The following is a 26,468-nucleotide window of genomic DNA, read 5'->3' as shown; positions in this document are numbered from 1 at the left end:
AGAGTCATTCATTTGTAAAGTAAATGTACTTATTTAATCCATATACAATAAATGCATGTTTATGAAAAAGATATTAAAATTGTACTTAATTGATTAACATTTATAGTTAATTTTGTAATTAAGAAGTAATCCATCAATTACTGTCTATCCGTAACTATTGGTGTAATATTTATTATAATATGTATTATTTTATTAATAATTATTTAAATTGACAAAAATTAAAAATAAATATGCATCATAGTAAATAATGGGTACATAAACACCCATCTTGTGCCAAACACTATTCTAGGCTAGAACTGTAGAACTGGAAAGACAAAATTCCTTGCTGGCAGCCTAGTGAGAAGAAAGATAATTCACGCAAGCGATCATGAAGTAATATAACAATTGCTAAAATCAGGGCAGAACAACGGAATCCTCAGGGGGAAATATTTTAAAGTGTGCAAGGAGCTTAGGGACATTACCAGGGATGCGCTAATGGCTTGAGACTGAAGTCTGAACTCCCCAGGAGCCCGGGAGGCACGACCTTGCCGGAGTGCCGTGCGAAGGTCCGAGAGCAGACCCGGCGTGTTGGGAGCTCAGCCGCCTCAGTGAGCCCAGAGCTGAGACCTGGGGCGTGGGGTGGAGGGAGAGACTGAGATGCACAGGAGACCGAGGGACGTGAAGCTGAGCTGGTGACCTGAGGCCAGGTCCTGAAGAGCCTTGGCTGTCCTGCTGAGGAGTCAGGACTCGGCATTGTGAGGCTGGGGAGGCACGGGAGGGTCGGGGAAGGAGGGATGTAATCAGAGCATAGTCGATAGCAAGCCACGGGCAGCGGTGGTGTGGTTCTCCAGTTCGGTCTCCTGCCCGAAAAGAGAGAAGTTAGGGTGGAGTCCAGCCTGGATGAGGAGGAAGATGGGTGAATTTGGAGCCAGGAGACCAAGGATGAAGTTGAGATTCTCTGGGTCCGTGTATCTCCACGTGCACACCGAAGAGGTGAATCGTCTTGTGTTTCCCAGCCCAGGTGTCACTCTTTCTCTCTCTCTCCCTGGGCAGCCTCCTCAGAGCTCTGGATCTGGAGACCCCCAGACCACCATGCCGAACCGCTAGTCCAGACAGTTGCTAAGGTTCCTTCTGGCTCTATGTTAGGGCTATAAGGCAAAGCAAGGAGCCTCGCTCGGGCTCTGCTGTTTCAATCTTATGCCTTCATTCTGCACAAGCATGCTCATGAGACGTGGAATCTCTTCTCATTGCACTTCGGTGTGGGAAGTTGCTTGTTAAGCATTGTGTGGCAGAAAGATCATGGCTTACAGAGTCAGAAGTCCAGGGTTCAAATCCCAGCCCTACCACTTGCTGGCTGAAAACTCTTTTTTTTTTTTTTTTTTTAAACGTGTTTTCTACCAATTTCTACTGTTTCCTGACTTGAAGGCTGGTTACTTATCTCCTTGAATCTTCATTTGTTCATCTGGAAGATGAAGCTAATGACAGCACTCATGGGAAGATGTGAAAATCCAATGGAATAATGGTGTCAAAGTGCTCAGTAAGAGACGAGTTATTTTCAAACGTTACACACTATCGTCAGCGGATCTCCAAGTGAGGAATCTGGTTTTGAGTTTATTCATCACCCTGACAGAAACATCCAATGTACAAGGTCTAGCTGTCAAGTATTAGGATTTAAAAAAACAAACAAACAAGCCTTGAATATCCAGATAAGTATCATTAACTTCAAAGAGGTCCCTCGGTTGGGCAACTTGTTATTCTGATAATGTTACTGTTACTTAAGACTTCTTTGAAATGTATCTTTTGAAGCTGTCTCCAAGGTTGGCATATCCTTTGTTGTGGTAACTCTTTATTCGTTGGATTGAATTTTGGTGAAAAACTAGTAATTATACCCAGAAAGCTATAGATTGTGAATATAGGGGCACAGCAAGCTAGATACATATGTTTCAAAATGAGAAATACCTTGGGGATGCCTGGGTGGCTCGGTCGGCTAAAGGTCCAACTCTTGAGTTCAGCTCAGGTCATGATCTCAGTCTTGAGATCAAGCCCTGAGTCCGTTTCCTCACTGGGTGGGGAGTCTGCTTAAGATTTCCTGTCTCTTTCTCTCTCTCTCTGCCCCTCCCCTGCTCATGTGCACCCACGGCCCACTCTCTCTCAAAAAAGCGAGGAATACCTTGGATGTGCTATGAGCTTGTTTTGTGTGCCAGATTCCACTCTACTTAAAAAACATTTTTTTATTGTGTTTATTTATTTTGAGAGAGACAGAGAGAAAGACAAAGTATGAACAGGAGAGGGGCAGAGAGAGAGAGAGAGAGAGAGAAACTGAAGAGAGAGAATCTAGGCTCTGAGCTATGAGCACAGAGCCCGGCACGGGGCTCGAACCCACAAGCCGTGAGATCATGACCCGAGCCGACGCCGGACGCTTAGCCAACTGAGCCACCCAGATGCCTCTCCACTGTACTTTTTCCTGTATGCTTTTTCTAAAATTCAGCTTCACGGTCTCCACTAACAAAATCAATCATTTGTTTCGAGAAGCGTTGGAAATCAGCAACTGAATTTGTTGACCTAAGAAACGGCATGCTGCACCTTGAAGTCAGTGAGAGAAACGTCCTGGAGATGCCATTCCTAGGACCCCAAGTCCGAGAGCAATACAGAGCCTGTGTTCAGAATGAAAACACAGAGCTCCCCCGGGAGGGACTCAGACGGTTATATAGGTGGGGTCGGCTCTTTGGAAGAAGTTTGGCCTGCAGGGACTTCTTGCTTTGGGTCTTGGGGAACAAGTTTCTACCGGAGTCACCGAAACGATACTTGAGAAGCGAAGACGAGGCTCTTGCTCGGACGCTGTCTCTGAGTCACCGAGGACCTCGGGCTCTTTCTGTGCGTCACCCTCTTGCACTCAAGTAATTCCCGCTGCCCGGCTGCCAAGGAGACAGGCGAATTCACAGGACCCCGTGGCTCTCGGCCGGTTGAGATCACACACTGTAGACCTTTTTGCATGTCTAATAGTACAGGCCAGCCGGGGGCTTTCATGCAAAGGCTCCCCTCAGAGAGAATCGATCTGGCCATTCTTCTAGAATGGGACCGTGGCCTTTGTTTCCCCTGCGCTCCCCGAACGAAGACGTAGTCATCGCATTCGAACCAGCCGGGGGCCAGGCCTTTCCCTCAATGTGGGATGTCCGCTGCGGTGAGAGGCAGAGTGGAGAGGAGTGGAGAGTGCGGGGTGGGGACCTCAGCCTGCGCTACTGGTGGAGCGGAAGGGAAGGGGGAGCACAGAGGAGTTGTGTCTGAAGACAAAGTCGAGAAGTCGCAGTATTTTCTGTATTTTCTGTCTGACAGACCAATGACTTCTGGGTTCTGTGGCTTTTTTAAAAAAATATTTATTTTTGGGAGAGAGAGAGAGAGAGAGAGAGAATCCGAAGCAGGCTCCAGGCTCCGAGCTGTCAGCACAGAGCCCGACGCGGGGCTCGAACCCACGAACTGTGAGATCATGACCTGAGCCCAAGCCGGATGCTCAACCGTCTGGGCCCCCCGGGCGCCCCCTCTGACTTTTCAGAAAGCCTTGAGTCCCCCGAGATTCTACCGGTTTGCCCAACCGCAAAGAGAACACTTTGCTCATGTTTGGTCACCGGTGTCTATTTCGTTGGGGGATGGAGTGATTGGTTAGTTCTTGCGTTAATCTGGGCTTTTCAGAGAAACAGAACCAATAGGGTGCCAGTGTCAGTGTGTGTGTGTGTGTGTGTGTGTGTGTGTGTGTGTGCGCAAAAAGATTTGTTTTAAGGAATTAGCTCAAGAGACTTCGGGGGCTGACAAATGTGAAATTCACAGGGCAGGCCAGCAGGCAGGAGACCCAGGTCTGAAGGCAGAGAGGAGGCAGCGTTCCCCCCTCCTCAGGGAGCCTCAGTTTATTCTCTTAAAACCTTACCTGATTGGATGAGGCCCACCACAGCATGGGGAGTAAACTGTTTTACTCAGAGTCTACTGATTCCAATCTTATCTAAACACCTTCCCGGCCACATCTGGACTGATGTTGGACCAAAACATCTGGGTCTCAGGATCCAGCCAAGTCGACGCATAAAATTAGCCACCACACTCCCCGACACAGCGTCTAATTGGGATCTGCTCAGAGAATGACCTGGGATCGTCAGTCGTGGGTAGTTGACCGGTTTAGAAGCTGAAGGAGGAAGACGTTCTCCACAGAGGCGTCACTTGGCACCTGGCCTTGCGTGGCTTCCTCATGACAGTTCATTTCAAGAAAGGGCATCGCAAAGGCGCCTTGTCATCAGATTTGACGGCCAAGCTCAGGTATTCCCCTGGCAGATTTATTAAATGTGAGATTCCTCGCGGGAATGCGAAGTCTCCAGTCAGACAGGACTTGAGTGCAGCCCTGGGCTGCCTCTCCTCGTTTTGTTCTGTGCGCTGCTCTGTCATCCAGCCAGGGACTGTCAGGCAAAGGGGGGGGAGGCAGCCTCCACATCTGCTGGAAGGCTGGAGACCAAGAGGTTGGGTCTTGTGGTGAGGGGCACGAAGGAAAGACGAAAGCAATGACCGAAGGAGGAGAAACTTAATCTTTCACAGTTAGGAATTCTAATCTTCCCTCCCCACATTGGCACCTGCTTCCCAAATGTTGCATTTGAAAAAAACACCATAAATCCCGCCCTCTCTCTCTCGAGATCCGAGGCTGGGCCTTAGCGACATTGGCACGGACCCTCCATTCCACGGAAAGATGCGCGCTTTTCATCGTGTTATCACAGCAGCCGCGGCCGGTTAGTTCTGGGTCCCTGGAGAGCACGTGGATGAACTTCGAGGGTGAGGACAGGGCTTGGGGAGGCCCTGGGGTCCTCCGCGCGGCCTCCGTCTCGAGCTGGTCCCTGTGCGCGGATTTGGGGCTGAAGCCTCCACGGCGAGACGGCCACAGCTCTGTGTCGTGGCAGGCGTGCCCGGAGCCGGGGAGCAGAGGGGCTGCGGCCACGGACGTGGTGGCACGTCCAGGGTGGGCCGCTGAGCGTTGCCGCCACCCCCAAGCCAGAGGCCAGCCTCCTTCTGGGTTCCCTGGGGGAGGCGGTCGGCCACATGGGGGAACACACAGCGAAGCAGCCGCGTTTCTGAGATGTCAGCAGGTGGTTCAGCCGAGTCCCGAACACAGATCCCGGGGTCAGCACCGCCCCCCTCGAAATCAGAACAGGACCAAGGCGACCTCGATGGCGGGAGAAAAGACCTCAGGCTCAGAGTTTCCTAACCAGGGGCCGACTGTCCACGTCCCGCCCCTTCTTCCAGGTGGCCTCTTGCCCTCCACGCCCGGGGCCATTCAGAGTCTGGAAAGGGGTCTACCTCGCCCGGGTTGGGCAACCTCCGAGCTTCTGAAAGACTGGACGTCACTCATCCGCTTGAAGGCGAGTAAATGCCCTACGGGGTAAAGTTCAAAGCCCAGGGCAGAGAACTCCGGACACTTGTCAAGCCGGCACCTGGGCCTCAGCAGCTCCCCCCTCGCTCCCCCCCCCCCCCCCCCCCGCACCGCTCTGCACTCCCAGAACAAGCTGGGCCTGTCCACGTGCCAGCACCTTCCACCCATCCCGCCTCCCCGCTGGCCTGCCTCGGTCCTCACCCAGCTTCTGCGCCAGTCCTGACTTTCCCCGACGCCACTGCCCCCCTCCCCATGCCTCAGAAGAACGTGCCCTTACGTCTTTACAACAAAGACCTATTTTATAAATACTTCGAAGGTTTGTCTCCCTCACGCTCCCTTGTTTGCGTCACCCCTGGCACTGCGTTTGCAACCAAGTCTATGCTCTGTATACACGTGTATACTGAACGAATGGACAGACGGGGGAAGGAAGGAAGGAAGGACTGAGCTAGGAAGCAGGGTTTTCTCGGATGGAGGCTTCTGAGAGGAGCTCAATCTGCGTGTGGAACTTCAAGGGAAACGATCGTATCTGATCCGCGCAGGGGGTGATGTGTGCCTGGCTGAGAGGCAGCCTCCCTCCCTAACCTGCTGTTCGAGGATTGCCGTGGACGGTTCCCTACATCTTCTGTTGACTGTAAATAGCCAACCCCGGTGGGGAAAATCCCTCTGCAGAGTCTTGCCGGCTCAGCTCAACACCAAACAAAAGTGACAGAACACAGCTCTGTCTGTCTTAAGCAGAAATAGTTAATGCCGTGGGAAATCACGATAAGACAAAATCCTGCCTTTATGGACAAACAATGGAAGGCCGCTTCATAAGACCACCCATGGTCCCAGAGAAAGTGGTTTTGAGAATTCAAGCCTTTCGGAGAGGCTAATGTGAAAGCAGCCATAAATCACACTGATTCAAATGCCTCTGGTGGTTTATGGACAGACCTGACCCTGATCTGCTTTACCCCTACAGGAGACGCCCTGTGACCCTCCTCGGGCTGAAATGTGACATAACCACCATCACGGTGACTTCGTTCTGTATAATTACGTGTGTAGAATCACTTACTAGGTCACACTGAAGTTTCTTAGGTGTTCTAGAAGGTTTGGGGAATTCTCAGTGTTGTTTAGTTTCAACCTGACCGAATGATACATTTAAGCTGCCTATGCCGAATCCTTTTTAAGAAAATCAGACAATACCTTCTCAAGTTAACATGGGACAAATAGACAAAGAACGACAACCGGCCAGCTGCAGGGAGACCTTCATTATAGTGATGACAGTGAAAATAAGTTGTTTGTGTGGCTCCAGGATCCTTCAGACCTCCTGTCAGAACCTCACAAGCTTTGAGTTGCTTTTCTCAGAGGGTTGAGGGCACCCACGAGCTCAACCAGTACGTGTGGATACAGGAAACGTCTACATGAGCCAAGGAGCTGGTGTGCGGGTGGCGGTGTGGAAGAGGGACAGCAGCTAATGTCCTTCCCTCAGGGAATCTGTAGTGTCGTTTAACACCACAGACTAACCAGCGGAGAGAATATGGCGTCACGTTCAAATAACCTAATTTTTTCCAGGAAGTTTAAAGTCCTCTCTCAAAATCTAATAATAGCTTTAAAAGCTTTACTGAAGGGAAGGAAGGTCAGAAGCTGGGAAGGCAAGACGCAACTCTCACAGTGACCGATGTTGCTCTGTGGGAGTTTAGTCCACTCCTCTGCAGGAAAACAGTCTACTGACCTCTGGAAAGGATGAGTATAAAACTTCTCCTTTATTTTTCCCCTATTTATGTCAGGAAATGAAGGAGGCAAAAGAAGAGATCGTAATAAAATCTTGATGCCAAAGCTTCTCAAATAACTCAGAGCATTCTTCAGTAGTCTGACATGCCTGAGAAATAGAACCAGGTCACCAGGAAGGATTTCAACTCTCCCTCATGACATTTGAGGGGCCAGGGAGGGAGCGTTACACTGGAAGGATCAGAACTTAGGGAGACCCCCACGCGGAGAGCAAGAGGGGAAAACAAATTTGTATTCCCATCACCATTTTTTTTTTTTTTTTTACTGGACATGTATGAATGAATATCAGATAACAACTTTATTCACATATAAAAAAGGGTATTACAAAACTATTTGCGTAAGAAAATGAAAATTTACAAATTTGTAAATTCCAGTATGCAAAATAGTAATGATGAAATCTAAATTGATTCAAGCGGGTGACCTTCAAGCAATGACAGACTCTCTTCTTTTTTCTTTTTTTTTTTTTTTTACTAGCACAGACAGTAGAGCTTAACTAGGTAAGAGCAACATGAACACTTTATCCAGAGTACAAAAATCTATACTGGAAAAATATATTCCATATACACAAAATGAGAAAACCCATGCCTTTACATGGTTGTTCCCCAAATCCTCGTCTCATTCTTGTTGGTGGGTTTCTGCACCATTAGACGTCACACCGACTCTCACTCCCAGTCTGATTACCCGATGATGATTTCCCAGCACCCACGTGGGGAATCCATGTGGGTGCTAGAGGGATATTCCAACTGTGGGAAACGCAGACGGGATTTTCCTCTCAAGTGTTTACCCAAAGTATAGAAGAATCTGGCATTATTGTATGTTTCTGTAGTCACTGGTGGTCAAGTGTCTTCATCTTGATAAAATAACCCAGGATTTTCCAAATGCAGCATCAGATGAAATTGACGTTTAACCCTCAGTATTTCCCTACTGATCAAAAGTGATGTTTCAGGGTTTGGGGGCCACAGTCTCGTTCCCATCGATCCAGCCTTCTCTCCAGCAACTATACGTCTTTGAAGTCGAGGAGGGTTTCTACATGTGGAAAATATATTCAGGTCACCAGAAGGAGCAAAACCCTGGCCTACTTTGATCATCCCTCTGTCAAAACAAAACGATCAGATTGCAAACAATGGCACACATATGTGAATTACAGGGGAACCACTCAAGGAAACTCCAGTGTGCATTTTCACGGACATCTTGTGGTCAAATCCTAAATATTGTACATGACTTTCCTGAAGCAACTCTCATCAGAGCTGGTGAGTTAATCAAAGTTGAAAAACCATTGGTTCATGCTACAAAAAAAAAAAAAAAAAAAAAAAAAAGAGGAAAAGCCAATCAGTTATGGCTGGGTATTAAACAGACACAGAAAGCTATGGGTTACCCTGAGACGACTCCAATTTCCTATTTTGGATAAAGGAACCGAGGTCACGAGAATCCACACACATTTGAACCTAAAACTGCAGGTAGCTAACCTAGCCCAGCCACGAGGAAGAGGACTCATTAGATTTTCCTAAATATCTTGCAAAGAGTGGAAACACAGTTTCAAGAAGTGAGAAGATAAGTATGTCCTAAGATTTTTTTTTTTTTTTTTAATGCAGTTTAAACGTTAGGTAAAAGACACTGCTTTGGTCGGGGCAGTTGTGAAACAGAAGAATTTTAGTGTGCTCAAACGCAATGATGTTCTGTTTCTCTTTTAAGTGCAAGTGTGACAGAGCTAACGGTAATCAGTGAAAAGACAAAGGCCAGAGCTGATCATGCAGGTTCAAGTAGGAAACGAATCAATCCTCTTCTGGTAACTCCTCCCCAGGGCACAAAGAGGAACAGCAAACGAGCCATCCCCTGGTTCGTGACTGAACTGGGTTCATTTCTATCTTAGCTGTAGAGAGAGTTCTGGTGTGTAACTACCAAGCAGGTGAGGGATGGGGTGCCAGAATGAAGCACTTAAACCCAGCCTCAGTGGCTGAGATAGGAGAGCACGGTGGGAACGAAATGTACACGGTCGGAGGGAGCACTGTCGTACTTGGCCAGACTGCCTAAGGGGAACCACGAGCTGTTCACCTATATGCCGTCTACAAATTGTGCTTTTTCTTTTTGTTCTACTAGGCAGTGCAGTCTCACGGGACTACCCGCACGGTGTTCCATCCTGGCGGCAGGGGAACCTGACATGTAGTTTCTAAAGCCCTTCGTGTCAGATAGGATGCGAAACACACACACACAAAACCACAGCCCAACTCACAGGTGCAGAGAACAGACTGGTGGTTGTCAGAGTCAGGACACTGGCGGGTGAGGAGGATGGGAAGGAAAAAAAAGGAACATTATCTTTACAAATACCACTTTTGTGTAAAGGACAGCTTCTGGATCTTTTGAGCCCAGTCACAGGGACAGAAGTAACAAATGCTTCCGATCGACTGATTTGCGCAGAAGTACGTTAATCAGTGCACACGAGTCTCTAGGACAGATGTGCTCAGTGGTTTGCAAGGCGGGTAATCAGTGAAAAGACCACGTGCCCAGCCCGGGCCCTCTCGATACTGGGTCTAGCAGGGCTCCTGAGACCAGTGGCCGAGGTTACTCGTGTCGACTCCGGCAAAGACTTGCTCTCCTCCGATTCCTAGTCGGGCCAGTTCACTTCACCTAACAGACCCGTGACGTAGGCAGCTGGCGTGCAAGTCCGTTCTTACCTCCTAAACTAATCAGACGACGGAAACGTGAGCTTCCTCAAATACGCGCGCTCAGTTTGGAACCACTCTCCATAAAAACTAAGGAAACCAATCTGACGTTGACTTTTAACAGGATCAGCGACTATATGAAATTATTTCTGGAGAGCAAACGTCAGCGAAAACTTACACCCTGGGTCTTCAGTCTGGTAAGACCACATTCGCCATGCAAATACGCACGAATGCAGTTCTGTTTCTTGTTACATGCTCATAATCTCGTAGGCTGCAAACTCAACCCATCAGTCTTTGAAGTCTCGCTTGCGGCATAGAAGCTTCTTGCTCAGGAAAGATGCAAAGTATCGTGAGTGCCTGGAGTCTTTGCTTGTTATTCCTTGACGTTTCAGCTTACAGCTGGTCTGGCTCAGAAGCAACTGGTTGAAAGGCTTAAAACGCCATCAGTTTGGTTCAGATTTATTTTCTTTCCCCCCAGAAGCCATGCAAGGTCCAGACAAGCGGAGGAGTATGTGCCTGCTGGGTTCCATCCGTATTCTTCTCCTGCAGAAAGAAGCAAGTCCTTTAAGCTTCCCAAAACAGCAACAGGAGGAGAGCTTGAAAAACAACCTCACAAACGAAAGCTGCTACACTGGAATCTTTCAAAACTATTGTACGTGACTGTTAACTAGGAGTACACGTGAACTTAATGACATGTAGGCACGTATTCTGAGAATACAGTAAAGATTTGATAACAACTCACAGCCCCTCAGCACTTGCAAACAACACTGCAGAGGCGATCATGTGACCCACAGCCAACAACATGTATTAACACGTGATTCTTTGGCTGATTTCCAACCCCATTCAAATATTTAAAGTTTGTTTCTGTGTTGTGTTCTTGTAAAGCATTTGTAGGTAAAGATGTTAGGATCTGTGAGTCCCTTCTTTAAAAGAACAAAGATGATTAGTGAACAGTGACATTCTTATTCTTTGCATTTAAAACTTCTGCTAAACCACTGGACAAAGTTTAGAGATGGTTTAGAAAGGATTCCTCTTCTAATGATCTTCCTGGAAGGCTCACACTCTTTCCAGGGTAGATATCCTCAGCAAAGTGGCACCCTTAGATCTGTCCCTTATCACAGAAGGGCAGCGACCTGACTTCTGGAGGGATCGGCCAACTGCACTTTACTGCAGTCAATAAAACCTTCCTTTTATGCTGTAACCTTTCATTCACTTATTTGCCACTATTTTGGCATTGGTGACCTATCAGGTACGTTTATAGGAGAACATTTTTTCCCCCGAGTTGAAGGACAGTACCTACATATAGAAACTTCTGAAAGAACTCTTAATAATATGAGATCGTTTCATCAAATATATCTATCAGTTAATATGACAGTAAGAACCACATTAACACTATTGTGGGAGACAAATGTTAGTCATTTTGCCAATACAGAAAAAAAAAAAGTTTAAAAGATTGAGCAGCCAGATCCTCGGTCATATCTTTTTTTTTTTTTTTAACCACTCCTTCTATTATTTTATGTTGACATTTCCAATGATGGCTAAAAACATCACCCCCAAAAAAGCTTTTCCTGTAGGTAAACAGCCTGGCCTCATGCTCCCAAGTATCCTAGCAACTGATGTCCCAAATATCTTAGTCTGTTCCTCTTCTGGGGAGGTGTGTTTGGGAAAATTTGATTAGAATTGAGTCATTCAGACTCAAGAAGGCTCTCACACCTGTTTACTTTATCCTGCACCGTAACTATCATCATCAGATTCTGGGTGGTCTTAAACCACCCACAAGAAAGCTACTGTGTAAAAGTACAGTTTTTGGAAACAAATGCATCATGCCTTAGCAATCTGAGCCTCACACCAAGCAAAGACAAAAGTGCCACTGTGCATTCTGTGGTATAGATGTGTATCCAATGGTCACGTCGTGCGTCTTAACTTCCACAATGTTAAGTGTCAATTACATCTCAATACAGCTGAAGCAAAGGGGAGAATTGAGGCTAAAAAACTGAAAATATGAGTGAATTCCTAGATAAGAATTTCAAGTTCCATTGAAGAGATATAGAAATAAATCACGAAAAGGGGGGAGGCTATAATGGCTACGGCTGTCCTTACGCGTTTTCCAAACAGGAATGCCGCGCTTTGCTGGATTACGAATGAGCCCACGGGCTCAAGGTGTTCAGTCAAGCTGACTAAACACAAACTCAAGGAACCGGAAGTCCTCTGGTTCATAATACCAAGCTGCTGAACGAAAATTCTTTATGTGAAGTAAGTATGTTCCCTACCTTGGAGAATCAGCCTGGTAGGAGGAAATCCGAATTGCCTTCTGGAATCTAATGGATTGAACAAAAACAGAACTAGTTGAGCTAAATTCTTGGTCGACCCTTGAAACTAAGAGACTTAATCTCCCAAAGATGCGCAGTTGTGTCTCCCTCCTGGTTGCTTTTGAAGATTAAGGTTCGCTCACTAAGCATCACACGTTCAGTAAGTGCAACCAAACATAAAGTGCTTTCCAGAACCTGGAAAAGATGATCTCTTAAATGGGCTCAAAATGTTGTTGTTGGTTTTGGTTATAGGGAGAAAACTGAAATGATTCACGTTTTAACAATTGCTTTCTTGAGTTCAGAATGTCTCGCTTATATTTACCAAATTATCCAGTGAGGGGACACATCTCGGAAAGCTAATAAAAACCTGTCATCACTAAATTACATTATGCAACCTGAACGGAATGTAACATTTTCCCATTCATTTTATACGTAATTATAACTTTCTTTTCATAATAATTTGGGTTGAAAGTATCTTTATGTAGATCACCATTACCTTGACAATGGTCTTTGAAAAGAAGTCAGTGCCATTATCTACACCAATCTTCTACACTAACCCATTTTACGTTCACGGAGCTGTAATAATAATAATGCTTACCAGCATCCCCCCACCTCACCAACAATATAATCAGAAAAAAGGTAGAGAATGCTTTGGTTCTGACACCACTCGGCATCAAGATGCTTCACTCCTTAGTCTTCGAATTGACATCACAAAATTGGGCGTGAGCTACACAATAAGCTGAGCCGTACTTTTATTGGCTGGCAATGCTCTGGAAAACCCGCGGTAGTCACCGGGAGCACAGTTCCAGCTACTCCATCTCGCCCCTGGCAACAGATATGTGGGGAAAGGTAGCAGACATTTGTGAAGGTAACACAAGCGAGTTCATGATCAAAACCAATTGACCTGATACACAAGAAACTTGGACATCTTGTAATTTTAATATTTTAAGAATCCCAAGACTTTTATTTTAGAGTACTTGGAAAGGGCATCCGACTGGGAAGTTGGGGTTAGTTGCTAAAGGGGCGGGGTCTCTTTCTCCAAGCTGTTCTCTGCCTCTGTCACCTGCTCTCGGGACCTGTTGCCTCCTCTGGGCAGCTGGGTGTGCTCAGCCCCGAAGGTTTGTGAGCCATGGGGTCCATTCTTGGGACCTATGCAACTTGGCTAACTCTTAAGTCTTTTCTTATTATTATCACGGAAGTCCTAAAAATGATGGGACAGCTCAAAAGAACAAGGTCAGTAAACACCTTCCTCAGCTACAGAGGTATGTATTTTACATTTTAAATGCCTAACTGGTTTGCTTTTTCTTCCCTTATCTCTTCTGTATTTCCTTTATTTGGAGAGAAACCACCTTGTTTTTCTCCAAAGCCAACAAGTGTTTCCTGTGTAGAATTCCCTGTAAATTCTCTATAGAATTTTCTTGGTAGTTCAGAAAAAAAAAAAAAAGTATTGCAGATTTAGATCAACATATAACCTACGTGCCGTTCTTGAACACATCTCTATTCACACTTTGACTTCAGGCCGTGTCTAACGTAATTAGACAAGGACACATCACCTTGTGGGAATCAGAGGCACGCGTCGAGAGTGCACCCACGTGCCAGAGCATTTTTCCCACAGGCTGCGTGTGCAGGCGGGGCCTTGTGGGGCCTGGGAGCCTTGCTGGTGCTGTGATTCTGCCCTTTTTTTTTTGAAGGTGGGCATCATTTTTCCGGAAGACTATTCCAACAGTGTATGTGCTTTTACATTAGGGAAATGTTTGCAGACATCAAATCGCGCTCGGGAAAGGCGACATCCTCCCCGAAGGGGAGAGCAGAGGTGGTGCCCGGGGATCCGTGATGCTTCTCTGCCTCCAGCCTTGCAGCAGGCCTGAAAGGCCCATCTCCCTGCAGTCACCGCCTCCCCGCAACCCTGATTTTAAACCCTTGGTTCTAGAAGGTTCGTAGGCAGTATTTGGACCCAGATCACAACCGGCAATTTCCAACGAAACCGATCAAAGCAGAGCAATCTCGAACACAACAGTGAACGAGAGAAACCCTGAGAGATCCAAGTTCCCATCAACCCGACGGTGAATGAAGTGCATTTCAGTGTTGGGTATAAAGCATCACGGGGAAAATAAAGGTGAGGGGTTGTCTACAAGACGTTCCGAGACGGACTCCTCTCTCTCAGCCAGGAATGGAGCTAGGGGGTGCCGTGCTAAGTAGCTGGATTTATGAAGAGTAAGAGAACACAGCTGCTCCGTATGGCCTTATAGGGTAGCTGTTAGTTAAACCAAGAAAAGACTCCTGAAATTCAATTTAAAGCACATTCTCCAAACAGACTAGAACAAGAAGTTCCAGAAGATGGAAAAACCTTCTCATCGGGTCCCCCCCCCCCCATTCTACGGTGAGAGGAATCCCATCCCTCGGGCCTGGCACGAGTCGATGCCACGTCCTTACTGAGACCAGCCACTGCCTTACCTGGAGGGACGTCTGAGCGGTCAGGCCGACCATGTCGCCGCTCTCCTGATGCAGCTGGCTTCTGGCAGGCAGTGTAGCCTGAGTTAGCACTGATTCCGTCAGTGAGCTGTGAGGTCTAGAGAAATCAGCGGCATCTGTCAAGTTTTCAGGACGAGCTTGAATGGGAACAGCTCCACCAACCGAATCCTGACGACTGTCTGAATCCAAGGAGAACGAGCAGGGGTTTTCCGGACTGAGAGGATGAACGTCTTCTCCAGTGAGTTCAGGATCAGAGTCACCAAAAGAGATGTCGTCACCACAGACGGGGTTCTGCATCAGAGGCCAGGCATCTGAAAACTCGCCACAGATGGACCTTGAAAGGGACCCGAGGAAAGTGGGCATGGTCTCCCCCACCGGACCTGCGTGTCTGAACACACATTCAAAAGATCTGTAACTCTATAGGGAGGAAAAAACACCACTACCGGGCAATACGCCGTCTCTGCTTTTAAGTTTTCTGGATGGAACAGCAACCGATTACGTCAGACTTCTAGTGTTTCCTTTGCCATAAACTCGCTTCAATGAACTTACTTTAACACTGAAGTTTCATACCTACTGGTAATCAAGATCGTTATTCTTAACCCGATGTCTAAAATATGGTTTCCTGGTCTTAACTGAGTTTCTTGATGGCTATTCTAAAATTCGATGGGTAAATGGCATGCTCACCGTTACTTACAGATGACAGAAGTGTCACAGATCACGGACAGGAGAAAAAAATGAAATGAATGGAGCATAACGTGTGAAGGACACTGCACTGGGCATCAGTAACCTTGAGAGACTTACTTATCTCTTGCCAAAGATTTGTCCCTCTCTGATCTCCAGAATGTCACGAATAACCTGCTTTAAATGATCTCTCATAGTTTCACGGGAAAACTGGCAAATCAGTAGAGCGCATGTTTGCACAAGGGGATATAGAATCACACGGATTAAAAATACCGAGTTACCTCTCCTGAAGAGTGGTCTTGGAATGCACTCTACAGCCCAGAGTCACCAGGTCGATGCTGCAGGCCTCGTCACAGCACAGGGACGGAATCAAGTGAACCGGCCCTGGGAAAGTCAGCGGAGGCGTGAGACACGAGGCGTTCTTCTGGCAACTTTCTCTTTAATACCAGTTCGACGTTGCTGTGGAAAATCCAGCCATTTCCCCCCTTGGGTGACTTTTTTGGAGAAAGGAAATGTGAGGTTTAATTCTCTCCCTCTTTTGTTACCTTACAAAAACAAGCAAGCACTTCTGTGAAGTAACTGGAGTGGCAGCCAAAGCCAGAGAGCCCGGAAGTGGCAGGGGGGGCGCCTGGGGCCGGGGGTGGGGCGCTGTTGTTGAATGGGGACAGAGTTTCAGTTTGGGAAGGGGAAGGGGTTCTGGAGGTGGGTGGTGGCGGGGGTGGCACAGCGGTGGGAGTGTCCTTAATGCCACCGAACTGAACAGTTGATGTTAGACTGATACATTTTATGTTATGTATATTTTATTTTATTTTTTTCATCTTGTATTAGCCATATTTATATTATTTCCTCGCAGTTTAGCCCCAGTAGAACATACAGGTCTTGGGCCCTAGGATAAAATCAGCCATTTGATGGTACATACGTTTTACCACAAGAAAATGAGACTCAGCACGTTTCTGTTGAGTGGCCTGGCGGTACAGGACAGGGGCACAGAGATGTTCCAGCCCTCTCACACACACACACACACACACCACACATCCACATCATACACACACACACACACACAATTATTTTTTTACTGGTGAGAATGTAACATAAGGAATAACTAGATGTATGTACACAGCTTTACAAGCCATTTTGTTCACTGAGGCAGCTTACATTTTTGGTTACAAAGATAATATGAGTTTATTGAAGAAAAAAATCATTTTAGGCAGAAGAGAGTATGAGTAGGGGAGATTGGTCGGGGGGTGGGGGGCGGAGAGAGAATCCTTTTTAATGTTTATTTTTGAGAGACTGACAGAGCATGAGGAAAGGAGGGGCAGAGAGGGAGGGAGACACGGAATCCGAAGCAGGCTCCAGGCTCCGAGCTGTCAGCACAGAGCCCGATGCGGGGCTCGAACTCACGAACCGTGAGATCACGACCTGAGCCGAAATCGAGTTGGCCGCTCAACGGAATGAGTTACCCAGGTGCCCCACAGGAAAAAAAAAAAAACTTAGAAGAGTGGGATTAGATGAGAAATTTACAAATAGAGATGACCCCATCCTATAAACTGGAAATGAACACTGTCAACATTTGGTGAACAGCCTTCTAGACTTCTATTTACATACAAATATAATTCTGATTTTTATAGAACCACAAACATACTAAAGCATACAAAAAACACGCACATAGAAAAAGATGTGAAGAAATTATGTGTTTACATATATACACCTATACGTTTTTGTGTGTATCCAAAGTTTTCATGAGAAGTGACCTCTTTTATAAAAAGGAAAAAATATTGTGAAGTTACTGTTTTCCTTTTTTAAAACGAATGTTAAGTATTGACACGCAATTGCAAACCAGCACGCAGTAGGACAGATACCTGCACACCTGTGCCTAGACCTCTATCTGCGTACATGCTCCTCTGAGCGCAGGGAACTCGCCCGGACCCACTGCCAATCAGCTCAGCAGGTCTGTGTCATGCTGACCGTGAGACGTTTCAAAATTATTTAGAAGTGAAAGGTACTGCCATTCCTTTTAGAAATGGCTGTTTCCTCGGGCTCAAGCAGTGAAAGTGCGAGGTAAGCCCGGAACTTACTTTGTGCCAGAAATTAAGAAAGCGCCAAGAGAATCATCAGGACGTGTCAAGATGACACATGAGCCACCCTGAAGGGACTTCCACTGGCCTAGGCTAGGAAATTGTGAGCGCCAAGGTAAGTCATGGTAGCAAAGGGGCATCAGCCGTGGAAGAGGGTCCAGGAGTCCGTGCTAATTCGTGTAAATAAGTGGGGAAGAAGAATTTCTTTCTTACCATAGGAAACCAGCTAATAAACGTGGAGAGAATGACGGAATTATGAAACCAGCATCATGGTAATGACTGATGCAGGTAAGAACCATCGGGGGATGCTAAACTCCGGGGTGAAAGTTTGGAGGGTAACGGGATATTGACATGGTGTCAGAGAGTCTCCCAGAAGGTATTTGTCAATTACACAGAGAACAACAAGAATTTTACAGCAGCGAAAACCTGGCCGATGCCACCTAAACAAAGGGACCCAAAGGAACCTGACCGGGAATGGGGCGGCTGCACAAGCTGTGGCTCCTGATACGGGGCACTGAGAAGGACACAGCATCGCCTCTGCGGTACTTGGGAATCCAGTCGTCTGGAAACAGCAGACAAACACTGGCCTGTGTCCGTCAAAAAGAATGATGTCATGACACAAAGAAAGATTAAGGACCTGTGCCAGATTAAAATCAGGTAACCCTAACCCTAACCCTAACCCGGTCTAAGTGGGAAACGCTCAGCTTAAGGAGTGGCTCCAAGGCCATCGAGGTCTGCGGGAAACCCTGCCATCCGTCTCCCTCCCTGCTGTTCTTTAAGAAATCCTGAAAGACATTCATGGACACCTCCAAGCTCGGCTTGAATCCACCAGACGAGACAGGATGCACTCTCCTACTCTACAAAAGGACCCTGTCAGTGGCTCCTGGGTGGCTCGGTCAGTTAAATGTCCGGCTTCGGCTTAGGTCATGATCTCGCGGTTCGTGAGTTCCAGCCCCACCTCGGGCTCTGTGCTGACAGCCTGTCGGCGCAGAGCCTGCCAAGGATCCCCTCGCCCCCTCTCTCTCTCTCTCGGCCCCTCCCCGGCTTGCGCTCTCTCAAAAATAAATAAACGTTTTGAAAAAAGGATTAACAGAAGGTTGACATTATTTTAACTGTATTGACCCAAAACAATAAAGGCAAATGTGCTTTTCAAAGTTGCTGAATAATACTAGAATTTTAATGAGCTGCTTCTCTTCTTTTTAATATGTAAAAGGCTCAAGACACCAAAATCATCGGGAGACAGAGAATAACTTAACAAGACTAGCTGTAATTAGAAAACGAAGCAGAGCTCCTCAGCTGTGGGACAAACGGGGACAATTCTTTGCAGGGTCGGCGTCCCTGGGGTTCCCCTGACGGCCCCTTACCCCGCTGCACTTACCACAGGTCTGGGCCGAGTCCCGATGACACTTACAACACGGTCTGGGAGCAGATCCGTTGAGCTGAGGTCTGTCAAAACATGACAGTTCAGAACCGTTGTACTGAATGTCCTGTGCTCTCAGAGACCCTACAGGGGGCGAGAATTCGGTCAGTGGGGACCATTTCCTCCGTAAAGGAGCCCATGAACACCATATGCAGACATGCACCATTCTGGCCCTTGTCTTTCTGAAGAAAAAGGTGGCTAGTGTTCCCATCTAAAAATACTTCCCCTCACACAGAGACACAAATACAAAGCAATTTGTCAAAGCTCACGCCATAGAGCACTTCTGTTGCCAGAACGAAGACCGACTTCCATTTTTGCCTAGAGGCACGGGACACGGCTGCCTTTCCCATGTCCTTCTACAGCGGTGCCCCTGGGGGACCGGGTGGCTGTGAGCCTGTTTCCACGTGTGCTCTGTCCCTTTCACAGCTCTCGACCATTGTCTTGGTCAAGGCCCTCGGGGAGGCTCGAGTGACCATGACGATAAACACACTTCACCCAGATGCTAAGGAACAGACACAGCTCAACACTCACAGCTGGGTTTCTTCTCCATAAACTGCCTCTTACAATAGATGACACAGAGGACGAGCAGGGCCAGCAGGACGGTGGCCAGGGCGCTGCAGATCACGGCCGCCAGGGCTGTGTCCCGCGGGCTGGAGGCCGTGGACGGGATCTTCACGAGGTTGACCTTGCTGGTACCTGGAAACCACAGGAAGGGGATCAGCAGGCTCTCGACAACCCAGGAGACTCTTGATGTTTCCACCCAACATGGTGGTTGCCTTTAATAACGGCCTCCGTGCAAGGTACGGAAGAGCCCAGAACACAGGGGGAGGGATCTCCAGATGGCTCCAGCGTTCCCTCCTCCCAGGAGACTTCTTTGAAACTACACCTCCTCCCGGAAGCCTTCCCACAGCACTGTGGACACACAACCTCCAGCCCATCGCGTGGTCTGAATGTGCCTCTAGGCCTGCTGGGCCAGAGCTGTTGGGCAGCTGGAATTCTTCATCTTTCTGTGTCTCCCAGTAGTTGATGCAGAATTTGGCGCATAGTAGGTATGTCACGATTGTTATTTAATTGGAACTGGACGACCTAGATTTTCAAACGGCCTGAATTAAGGCGTGCTTTTTGGGGCAACTTCAGGGAAAAACAAGGAGCTAGAATGTTCACAACCTAGTAATAACCCCCAACTTCTAAGACAGTAAATATTTTTCATGCCTGGCTGTTAAATTACTGAACAACATCTAAATTGTGTAGGAAAAAAACCAATTCCTGTTATTATACTATGGTTGGGCAGCACTGTAATGTAGTTACGAAAGTGTCGATAAAGAGATTTTATTTTAATTTTATTTTGTATGTTTATTTATTGTGAGAGAGCGTGAGGAGGGGAGGGGCACAGAGAGAGGGAGAGAGAGAGAATCCCAAGGAGGCCTGGCGTTGTCATGCAGAGCCTGACATGGGCTCGATCTCACAAACCGCCAGATCTTGACCTGAGCCGAAAGCCAGATTTGATGCTTAACTGACTGGGCCACCCAGGCGCCCCGAGATTCCGCTTTAGAGGGTGGGACTGCGCCATGGTTAAGGGCTGAGATTCTGGAATCTCACTGCTTGGGTTAACCTCTGGATGAGCAACCTTGAGCCAATTACTCAATCTGTCAGAGTCTCATGCACGCCTCTGCTCTCTGGAGGGGTTGCTAGTAACCGTCCCCCCTATTGAGAGGACAAAATGCATTATCAGGGAAAGCGTGTAGAACATGTCCTGTATGTAGTGCTCTAGAATCATTAGCTCTCGACTGCTATCATTATTAATGATGATAATAATCAGCACTCACAGTTTTAGGGTACGGGGATGAACAAACGTCTCATGTAGTGCAGCCGCTCCGTAACTGAATTAACCGGACAAGAATCGGAGAGAGCCTGAAACCTACACAGAGGGGCAATTACGCTTTCTCCTCCTCTGGGCACCTGACCCCTGAGTGAGGTGGGCCCTCATTCTGTCCCTTCGGATGCTCTCAGCTCCTTGGAGTCCCCCTGAGGCTGAGGGTTACTCCAGACCACTGCTGCCTGAGGGAAACGTAACACGTGCCCCTCATGTTCGTTTAAGTTGTCTAGATGCCCTGTTAAAAAAAAAAAAAAAAAGAAACACAGGGGTGCCTGGGTGGCTCAGTCAGTCGAGCGTCCGACTCTTGGTTCCGGCTCAGGTCATGATCTCACAGTCGGTGAGATCAAGCCCCACAGCGATGGAGCGTACTGTCAGCATGGAGCCTGCTTGCGATGTTCTCTCTCCCTCTCTCTCTGCCCTTCCCTGTGCTCTCTCTCTTCTCTCATGAAATAAATAAATAAACTAAAAAAAAAAGGTACAATTAGTCTATTTTACCTAACCCAACATACCTTACAATATATGTATTCATGTATTCAATATAAAAATTATTAGTGGCGTCTTTTACGCTGTGTATTTTGTACAACAATGTCAAAGCCCAGTGTGCCTTCACGTTGATATGCCCGTCTCCGTCTGCACTAAGCACATTTCGGGTGCTCCATAGCCACGTACAGCTAATGGCTATTGTCTGGACATCAACACTCTAGACGTTAAGGGTTGGCGTCTGTATTTGTGCGGCATGGCCCCTAAAGGCAAGCCAACTCATCAGCTGGTAACTTTCTTTCTTTTTTTTTTTTTTAATGTTATTTTTGAGAGAGAGAGAGAGAGAGAGGGAGAGCACGCATGAGCAGGGGAGGGGCAGAGAGGGGGGATGGTGGACAGAAGATCCGAAGCAGGCTCCTCCTTGGTAGCAGCAAGCCCGACGCGGGGCTTGAGCTCACGAACGGTGAGATCATGACCTGAGCCAAAGCTGGACGCTCAACCGACTGGGCCACCCAGGCGCCCCAGCTGGTACCTTTCTTCTGGTCCCTGGTTACACATCTGCCTTCCCCCATAAGATTGTTTTCCACTGTGTGACACTTGAAGGTAGAAACAGAAACTTCTAGGTTTGTAATGTTGAATCATAAAAACATGATAGCAGGGTGATCATCTGAGAACACTGAATCTTGGTATTTCTAGGCTCAGTGACTCTGGGGCCACCCTGATAAAAGTTTCTTATTGCTCGGTGGAAGGCACCTAAGCTATATGGCTTGGGCTTGGATGATTAGGAATCATAGTCCAATCAGACATTTTAAAGGATGTTTGCTCATAAACACGTTGAATATTCCTACAAATACTTACCACTTACAGCCATACAGACACCCTATAATAACCAAATAGCAGGTACTGAAGTTTATCCCACAGCAAAGTACATCCCTGACCCGACAGAGATGGAATCTGAATCTGAAACAGCCTCTGCGGGTGGACAGGTGCACAAGAGGGTGTACGAACACAGGAACCGCTGGACAAACCACCCTGACCCATCGATAGCCGAACAGGAATTCGTATCCTACGCAAGGGACAGGGTAGGTGGCCTGCAGGGGAAGGGACCTGGGAGATTTGGCCCCAACGGTGAAGTGGTGGCAAACTGCCACCTCGCTCGTGTTTGTGCGAAAGGGGCTTGACTTCAGGGCGGGATCAGGTCCCCTCGCTTAGCCTCTTCATCACATAACGCAGCTCCACACGACGCGGGGCTTTAGCAAGAGCTGTTGTCGGGATGAAACACGGCACACGATTGGAGCTGAAGATCTCAAAGTTCCTAACTATGCAGTAACTGCCGAGTTAAGCGCATTGATTCATACGGTATTGGATATTCGGGAAAACCCTCCTAAGACTTCAGGTTCCAGTGGAGTCCCTACCAGAACCTGTAAGTTCTTGCTTAACCTCCTTTAAAATGTGTTACTCACCTCATTTGCCTTCATCTGACAGCAACTGTTTCCAACTTATAAACACGCTAAAATGCCCCCGGTGGGGATTTTATTTTGAGTTTGGTGGTTGGTGACTCAGGATCTATTTTCCCCAAGCTAATCATAAAGGTCCTATGAATACATATCTTTCCACAGTAGGGTATTAATACTGTAATTTCAGTGACACCGAATTGCCATAATAACTCAGTAAGCCCCCTCGCTAACATTTCCCCGGCAGCAGCATCTGAAGATGAACAAGAAAACACAGTAGTTTTGCCTCTCAGTGTTTGACATCGACATAAGAAAAGGTATCCTGCTAACTCCAACACCCCCTCAGAGAGGTCTCCATGGGAAGCAGGGCTCTGGAAACCACATTCTGGATTTTTGTTTATATGTCCAAGTTTATGCCAACAGTTACAGCAAACAAGCCATTTTGTAGGACATGGGCTCATCCTTTTCAGTTCCATCATCACATATAGCAAAGCAGACGTAAACGTGGACGTTGTGGGAGACCGGGCCGCACAGCGTTTGATTTAAGAACAACCCCAGGGGCGCCTGGGTGGCTCAGTCAGTTAAGTGTCTGACTCTTGAGTTCAGCTCAGGTCATGATCTCACCGTTGGTGAGTTTGAGCCCCGTGTGGGGCTCCGCACCTGGGATTCTCGTTCTCCCTCCATGTCTGCCCCTCCCCTACTTGCATTCTCTCTCCCTCTCTCTCTCCCTCAAAATAAATAAACTAAAAAAAAAAAAAAAAAGAAGAAGAAGAACCCCAGACACTCATTCACATAAGTTTCTGGTAAAAGTCTGTTTGTTTCCTTATCATTCTTTTTGAGTTGAGTAGAAAAAAAAGGGGGGGAGGGGAGAAAGAGAGGGGGGCGTTTGGTACCAGTTATAGAAAGTGGTTTCTCTTACATTAAGTCCCGGTTAATTGAGATATTGCTGAGAAATTCTCAGGAAAGGCTTTATCTGCTACAAACTGAAAGTTTCGCTTTGCTGACCTGTGATTGCCACAATGACACTGAGATGAAAAGATTCCTTCCACCCGCGTGCCTTGACTACATTCCCGTCCACAGTTGACCAAGCGTACTGAATGCCTGTGAGGACTTTCACCCATGCCTTATTGGGATTCTGAAGAGTTGGGAACAGGAATGTCCACAGTCTCTGGAAAGTTTTAACTCTTCTGGAATACAAAGGCATCTCTTACCCTAATTAAGTTATTAAATTCCACTATCATCTTAGCACTACCTTCTGGCAATTTACTTCAGAGTGAGAACTGTTTTCTTAGCCGAAATTTTGCTCTGTTAGGTAACTGCAATTTCATATCTACATTTCCTTAGGCGTGCAGCTCAACTAACAGGCGCTGGGTATCTACCGTGAATAAGACATCCTACAAAGCATTAAATAATCTGAAAGAGAATCTGAATAGAAGAAAACGGAGGTCACCAAGAGAGTCTGGCAAGGGTTTCTAGAGAAGTCCACGTTTACCCTCTTTGGAGTGCGACCAAGGTGCAAAACATCCAAACCGCAGAGATACTCTGCCCGCATCCTACCCCCTACACAGCCTCAGAATGTAGCTGCAGAGACGCATATATTGGAGAGATCTGTTCTCGGACTCTGACTACTCATGGAAAAGTCTTAGAAGAGGAACACACCTCAGAAGCTGCAAATCGGGAACTCAAGTGCAGGCCGCCAACATCCCCGAAATGTGCTTGTCAGACCTCTGGGTGCTTGTAGAACTCTGGACGCTGCTAACGCACCCCCGGTGACTTCACTCCCTTGACAACTGGGCAGAGCCGGGAAAGTGTGCGGACCACCTGTGTCTCGTAGATGAGAAAACCAAGACTTCAGGTAATTTGCCCAAGGTGCCACAGCAAAGCGGGGACAGCTCAGGAACTGGAGCCGGGCCTTGGGACCCTTGCGGGTGGACCACACTGGTCTGTGGATGCAGGTAGCTTCTGAGTAACACATTCTCCCAGGGAAAGATGCAGCGCAGTGTGGCTCGTGTCTACGTGAAGGATGCGCTCTTGCCTGCAGGTTGGATCCAGCCGGGCCACGGAGGGATCGGGGGACTTTCTGAACAGCAGACCGTCCAGGTGTGCGTGAAGCCAGTTCCGCACGGACGCGTCTTCCCCCGGGAGAATATTTCAGGGCCCCTCGGCCTCAGGGTGGGTCTTGCAGGCGGGCACGCAGGGTGCCGCCTGGGCATCCCTGAGGCGGGGAGGAGGGGAACCGAACCCGGGGAGGGTCGGAAGCATCAGGCTCGCGTGTGTGCTCCGTGAGGTCTCGTGTGCATTTCCGTGCTTCTTCCGTGCAGATGTCCCTACCTGCTTAACCACCCCAGCTTCCTAGTGGTCTGTTTAAAACCTGCTGAACAGAAGATCCTTCTTCCCCGAGTACGTTCCTGACAAAGGGCCCTGTTCAGGGAGGGCTGGCTTGGGAGCAGGGAAACTGGTCTCCCCATTCCGGCTCTCACGGCTCTCCGCGCTGGCCGCGGACAAGACTCGCCCCCTCTCTGAATCTCGGCTTCCTCCCAGGGAAGAGTCAGTGGCCGGTCACACAGACACCAGGATCCACCAGCAGGGAGGCCGAGGGCTCACTGCGAGTGTCTCTCGGGCCGGGTGAGTGCGGTGCTAGCTTCTGCGCACCCTCGGACACGTTCGCTATCACGAAAGTCCCGTGACCTATCTGCGGCCTGGCCGGTTTCTTCCTACGCGAAGGACCGTGGCCTTGACATTAAAGAACAAGATGAAGCAGGACGCTGTATTTCCCTCCCCCGCATTTGTGCGTCCAGTCTGCACGGCTTCCCTGAACTCTAGATTCATCTACCCAACAGCTTACCGGACATCTCTGCGCGGACGGAGATGCATCTCGGGCTCAAAACTGAGTTCAGAGCAAGACCTCTGACAACCTCCGACAGCCCCAACCCCCTCATTTCCTCCCACGCCCCTCCCTCCCCACCGACCTTTCCCGCCCATCACTGCCTGTCTGCAAGGCTCGTCCTGGGCCGCACGGATCGCTCTTTCGGCTGCCCCTCTGCAAACATCACCCACTTAGTGAGGCTTCCCCACCGAGCCCTTTCAAACTGCCCTCCCCACTCTGTGTTCCCTACCCCCCTTCTCTGCTTGCTTTTCCTTCCCACTACTTACTGCCATCTGACACTTGATGTATTTGTTTGACTCATCATCCTTCTCCCCTCTCGCGGGGGTAAGAGAACGTATCCTGCACCCCCAAACACACCCACCGGGGTTGGGCCCAGCAAGAGGCCACGTTTCCCAGCCTCCTTTGCAGCCAGATGATGCCATGTCTAAGTCAGAGCCAACAGGCAATGGGGGCGATGGACAGAAGTGATCCGTCATCTCTGACGGAGGGACGAGCAGCTCGCCCCAGACATCGCCTTCACTGTGGACTGGAAGCTGGATACGGCTGGACCGTGCCCAGTCTTGAGCCTACGGATGAAGGAGACATCCAAAGGCTGGCAAAGCGCTGGGGGCTCTGAATGACAGCCGCGAGGCGGGCCTGTGCCACCACCCAGAACTGGCTGCACGACCGCAGAGGTGGGAGAGGAACGTCTGTCTTACGCGGGCAGCGGTATTCTTGGGTCTCCTTCCACCCCTGGTGACGGTGCAGGTGCGGGCAGCTGGCGACACTGGGTGTGACGTTACTGTGACCACAGGTGGAAGCACAAGGGGTGCTCGGGGCTGGCGATACACAAACTTGGAAGACTGCTGGATGAACAGGAGACGACAGCTTCACCTCCTCCAGGCAGTTTTAATTAGCGCTCCAAGCACCGGTCACAGAGGGGTCTTATTTTAGTTATTATACGCCAAGTGTAATCTGAAGTCACTCGTACATATATAGTGATGACTAATTTGTAGTGAATTACCAAAGAA

The 26,468-nt window shown here is 48.2% G+C and overlaps 2 protein-coding genes across 9 annotated transcripts in view; one reads left to right on the top strand and one right to left on the bottom strand.

Annotated features, from left to right (window-relative positions):
* Window positions 1–4,752, top strand: part of LOC123586716 (mitochondrial intermediate peptidase) — a 194,979-nt gene extending 190,227 nt beyond the window's left edge. The window contains exon 19 of one of the 2 annotated variants that reach the window (XM_045456167.1): window positions 4,647–4,752. In XM_045456167.1, the coding sequence (XP_045312123.1) occupies window positions 4,647–4,744 (98 nt within the window). In that variant the 3' untranslated portion in view covers window positions 4,745–4,752. The remainder of the gene's footprint in view (window positions 1–4,646) is intronic. The other variant, XM_045456338.1, reaches the window with a different exon arrangement.
* Window positions 4,753–7,430: 2,678 nt separating this feature from the next.
* The window catches only part of TNFRSF19 (TNF receptor superfamily member 19), a 93,593-nt gene continuing 74,555 nt past the window's right edge, over window positions 7,431–26,468 (bottom strand). For 5 of the 7 annotated variants that reach the window (XM_045456650.1, XM_045456764.1, XM_045456732.1 and 2 more), the window contains 5 exons: window positions 19,293–19,457; window positions 18,720–18,845; window positions 15,548–15,650; window positions 14,568–14,973; window positions 7,431–10,347 (listed from right to left, as the gene is read on the bottom strand). In XM_045456650.1, the coding sequence (XP_045312606.1) occupies window positions 10,264–10,347; window positions 14,568–14,973; window positions 15,548–15,650; window positions 18,720–18,845; window positions 19,293–19,457 (884 nt within the window). In that variant the 3' untranslated portion in view covers window positions 7,431–10,263. Of the gene's footprint in view, window positions 10,348–12,074; window positions 12,123–14,567; window positions 14,974–15,547; window positions 15,651–18,719; window positions 18,846–19,292; window positions 19,458–26,468 lie in introns of all 7 variants that reach the window. The other 2 variants (XM_045456774.1, XM_045456808.1) reach the window with 2 other exon arrangements.

The sequence above is a fragment of the Leopardus geoffroyi genome, chromosome A1 (assembly GCF_018350155.1).
Source record: "Leopardus geoffroyi isolate Oge1 chromosome A1, O.geoffroyi_Oge1_pat1.0, whole genome shotgun sequence".
Taxonomy (NCBI): domain Eukaryota; kingdom Metazoa; phylum Chordata; class Mammalia; order Carnivora; family Felidae; genus Leopardus; species Leopardus geoffroyi.
Note: the sequence above shows the minus strand (reverse complement) of the source record. Positions and strands in the feature narration are given on the sequence as shown.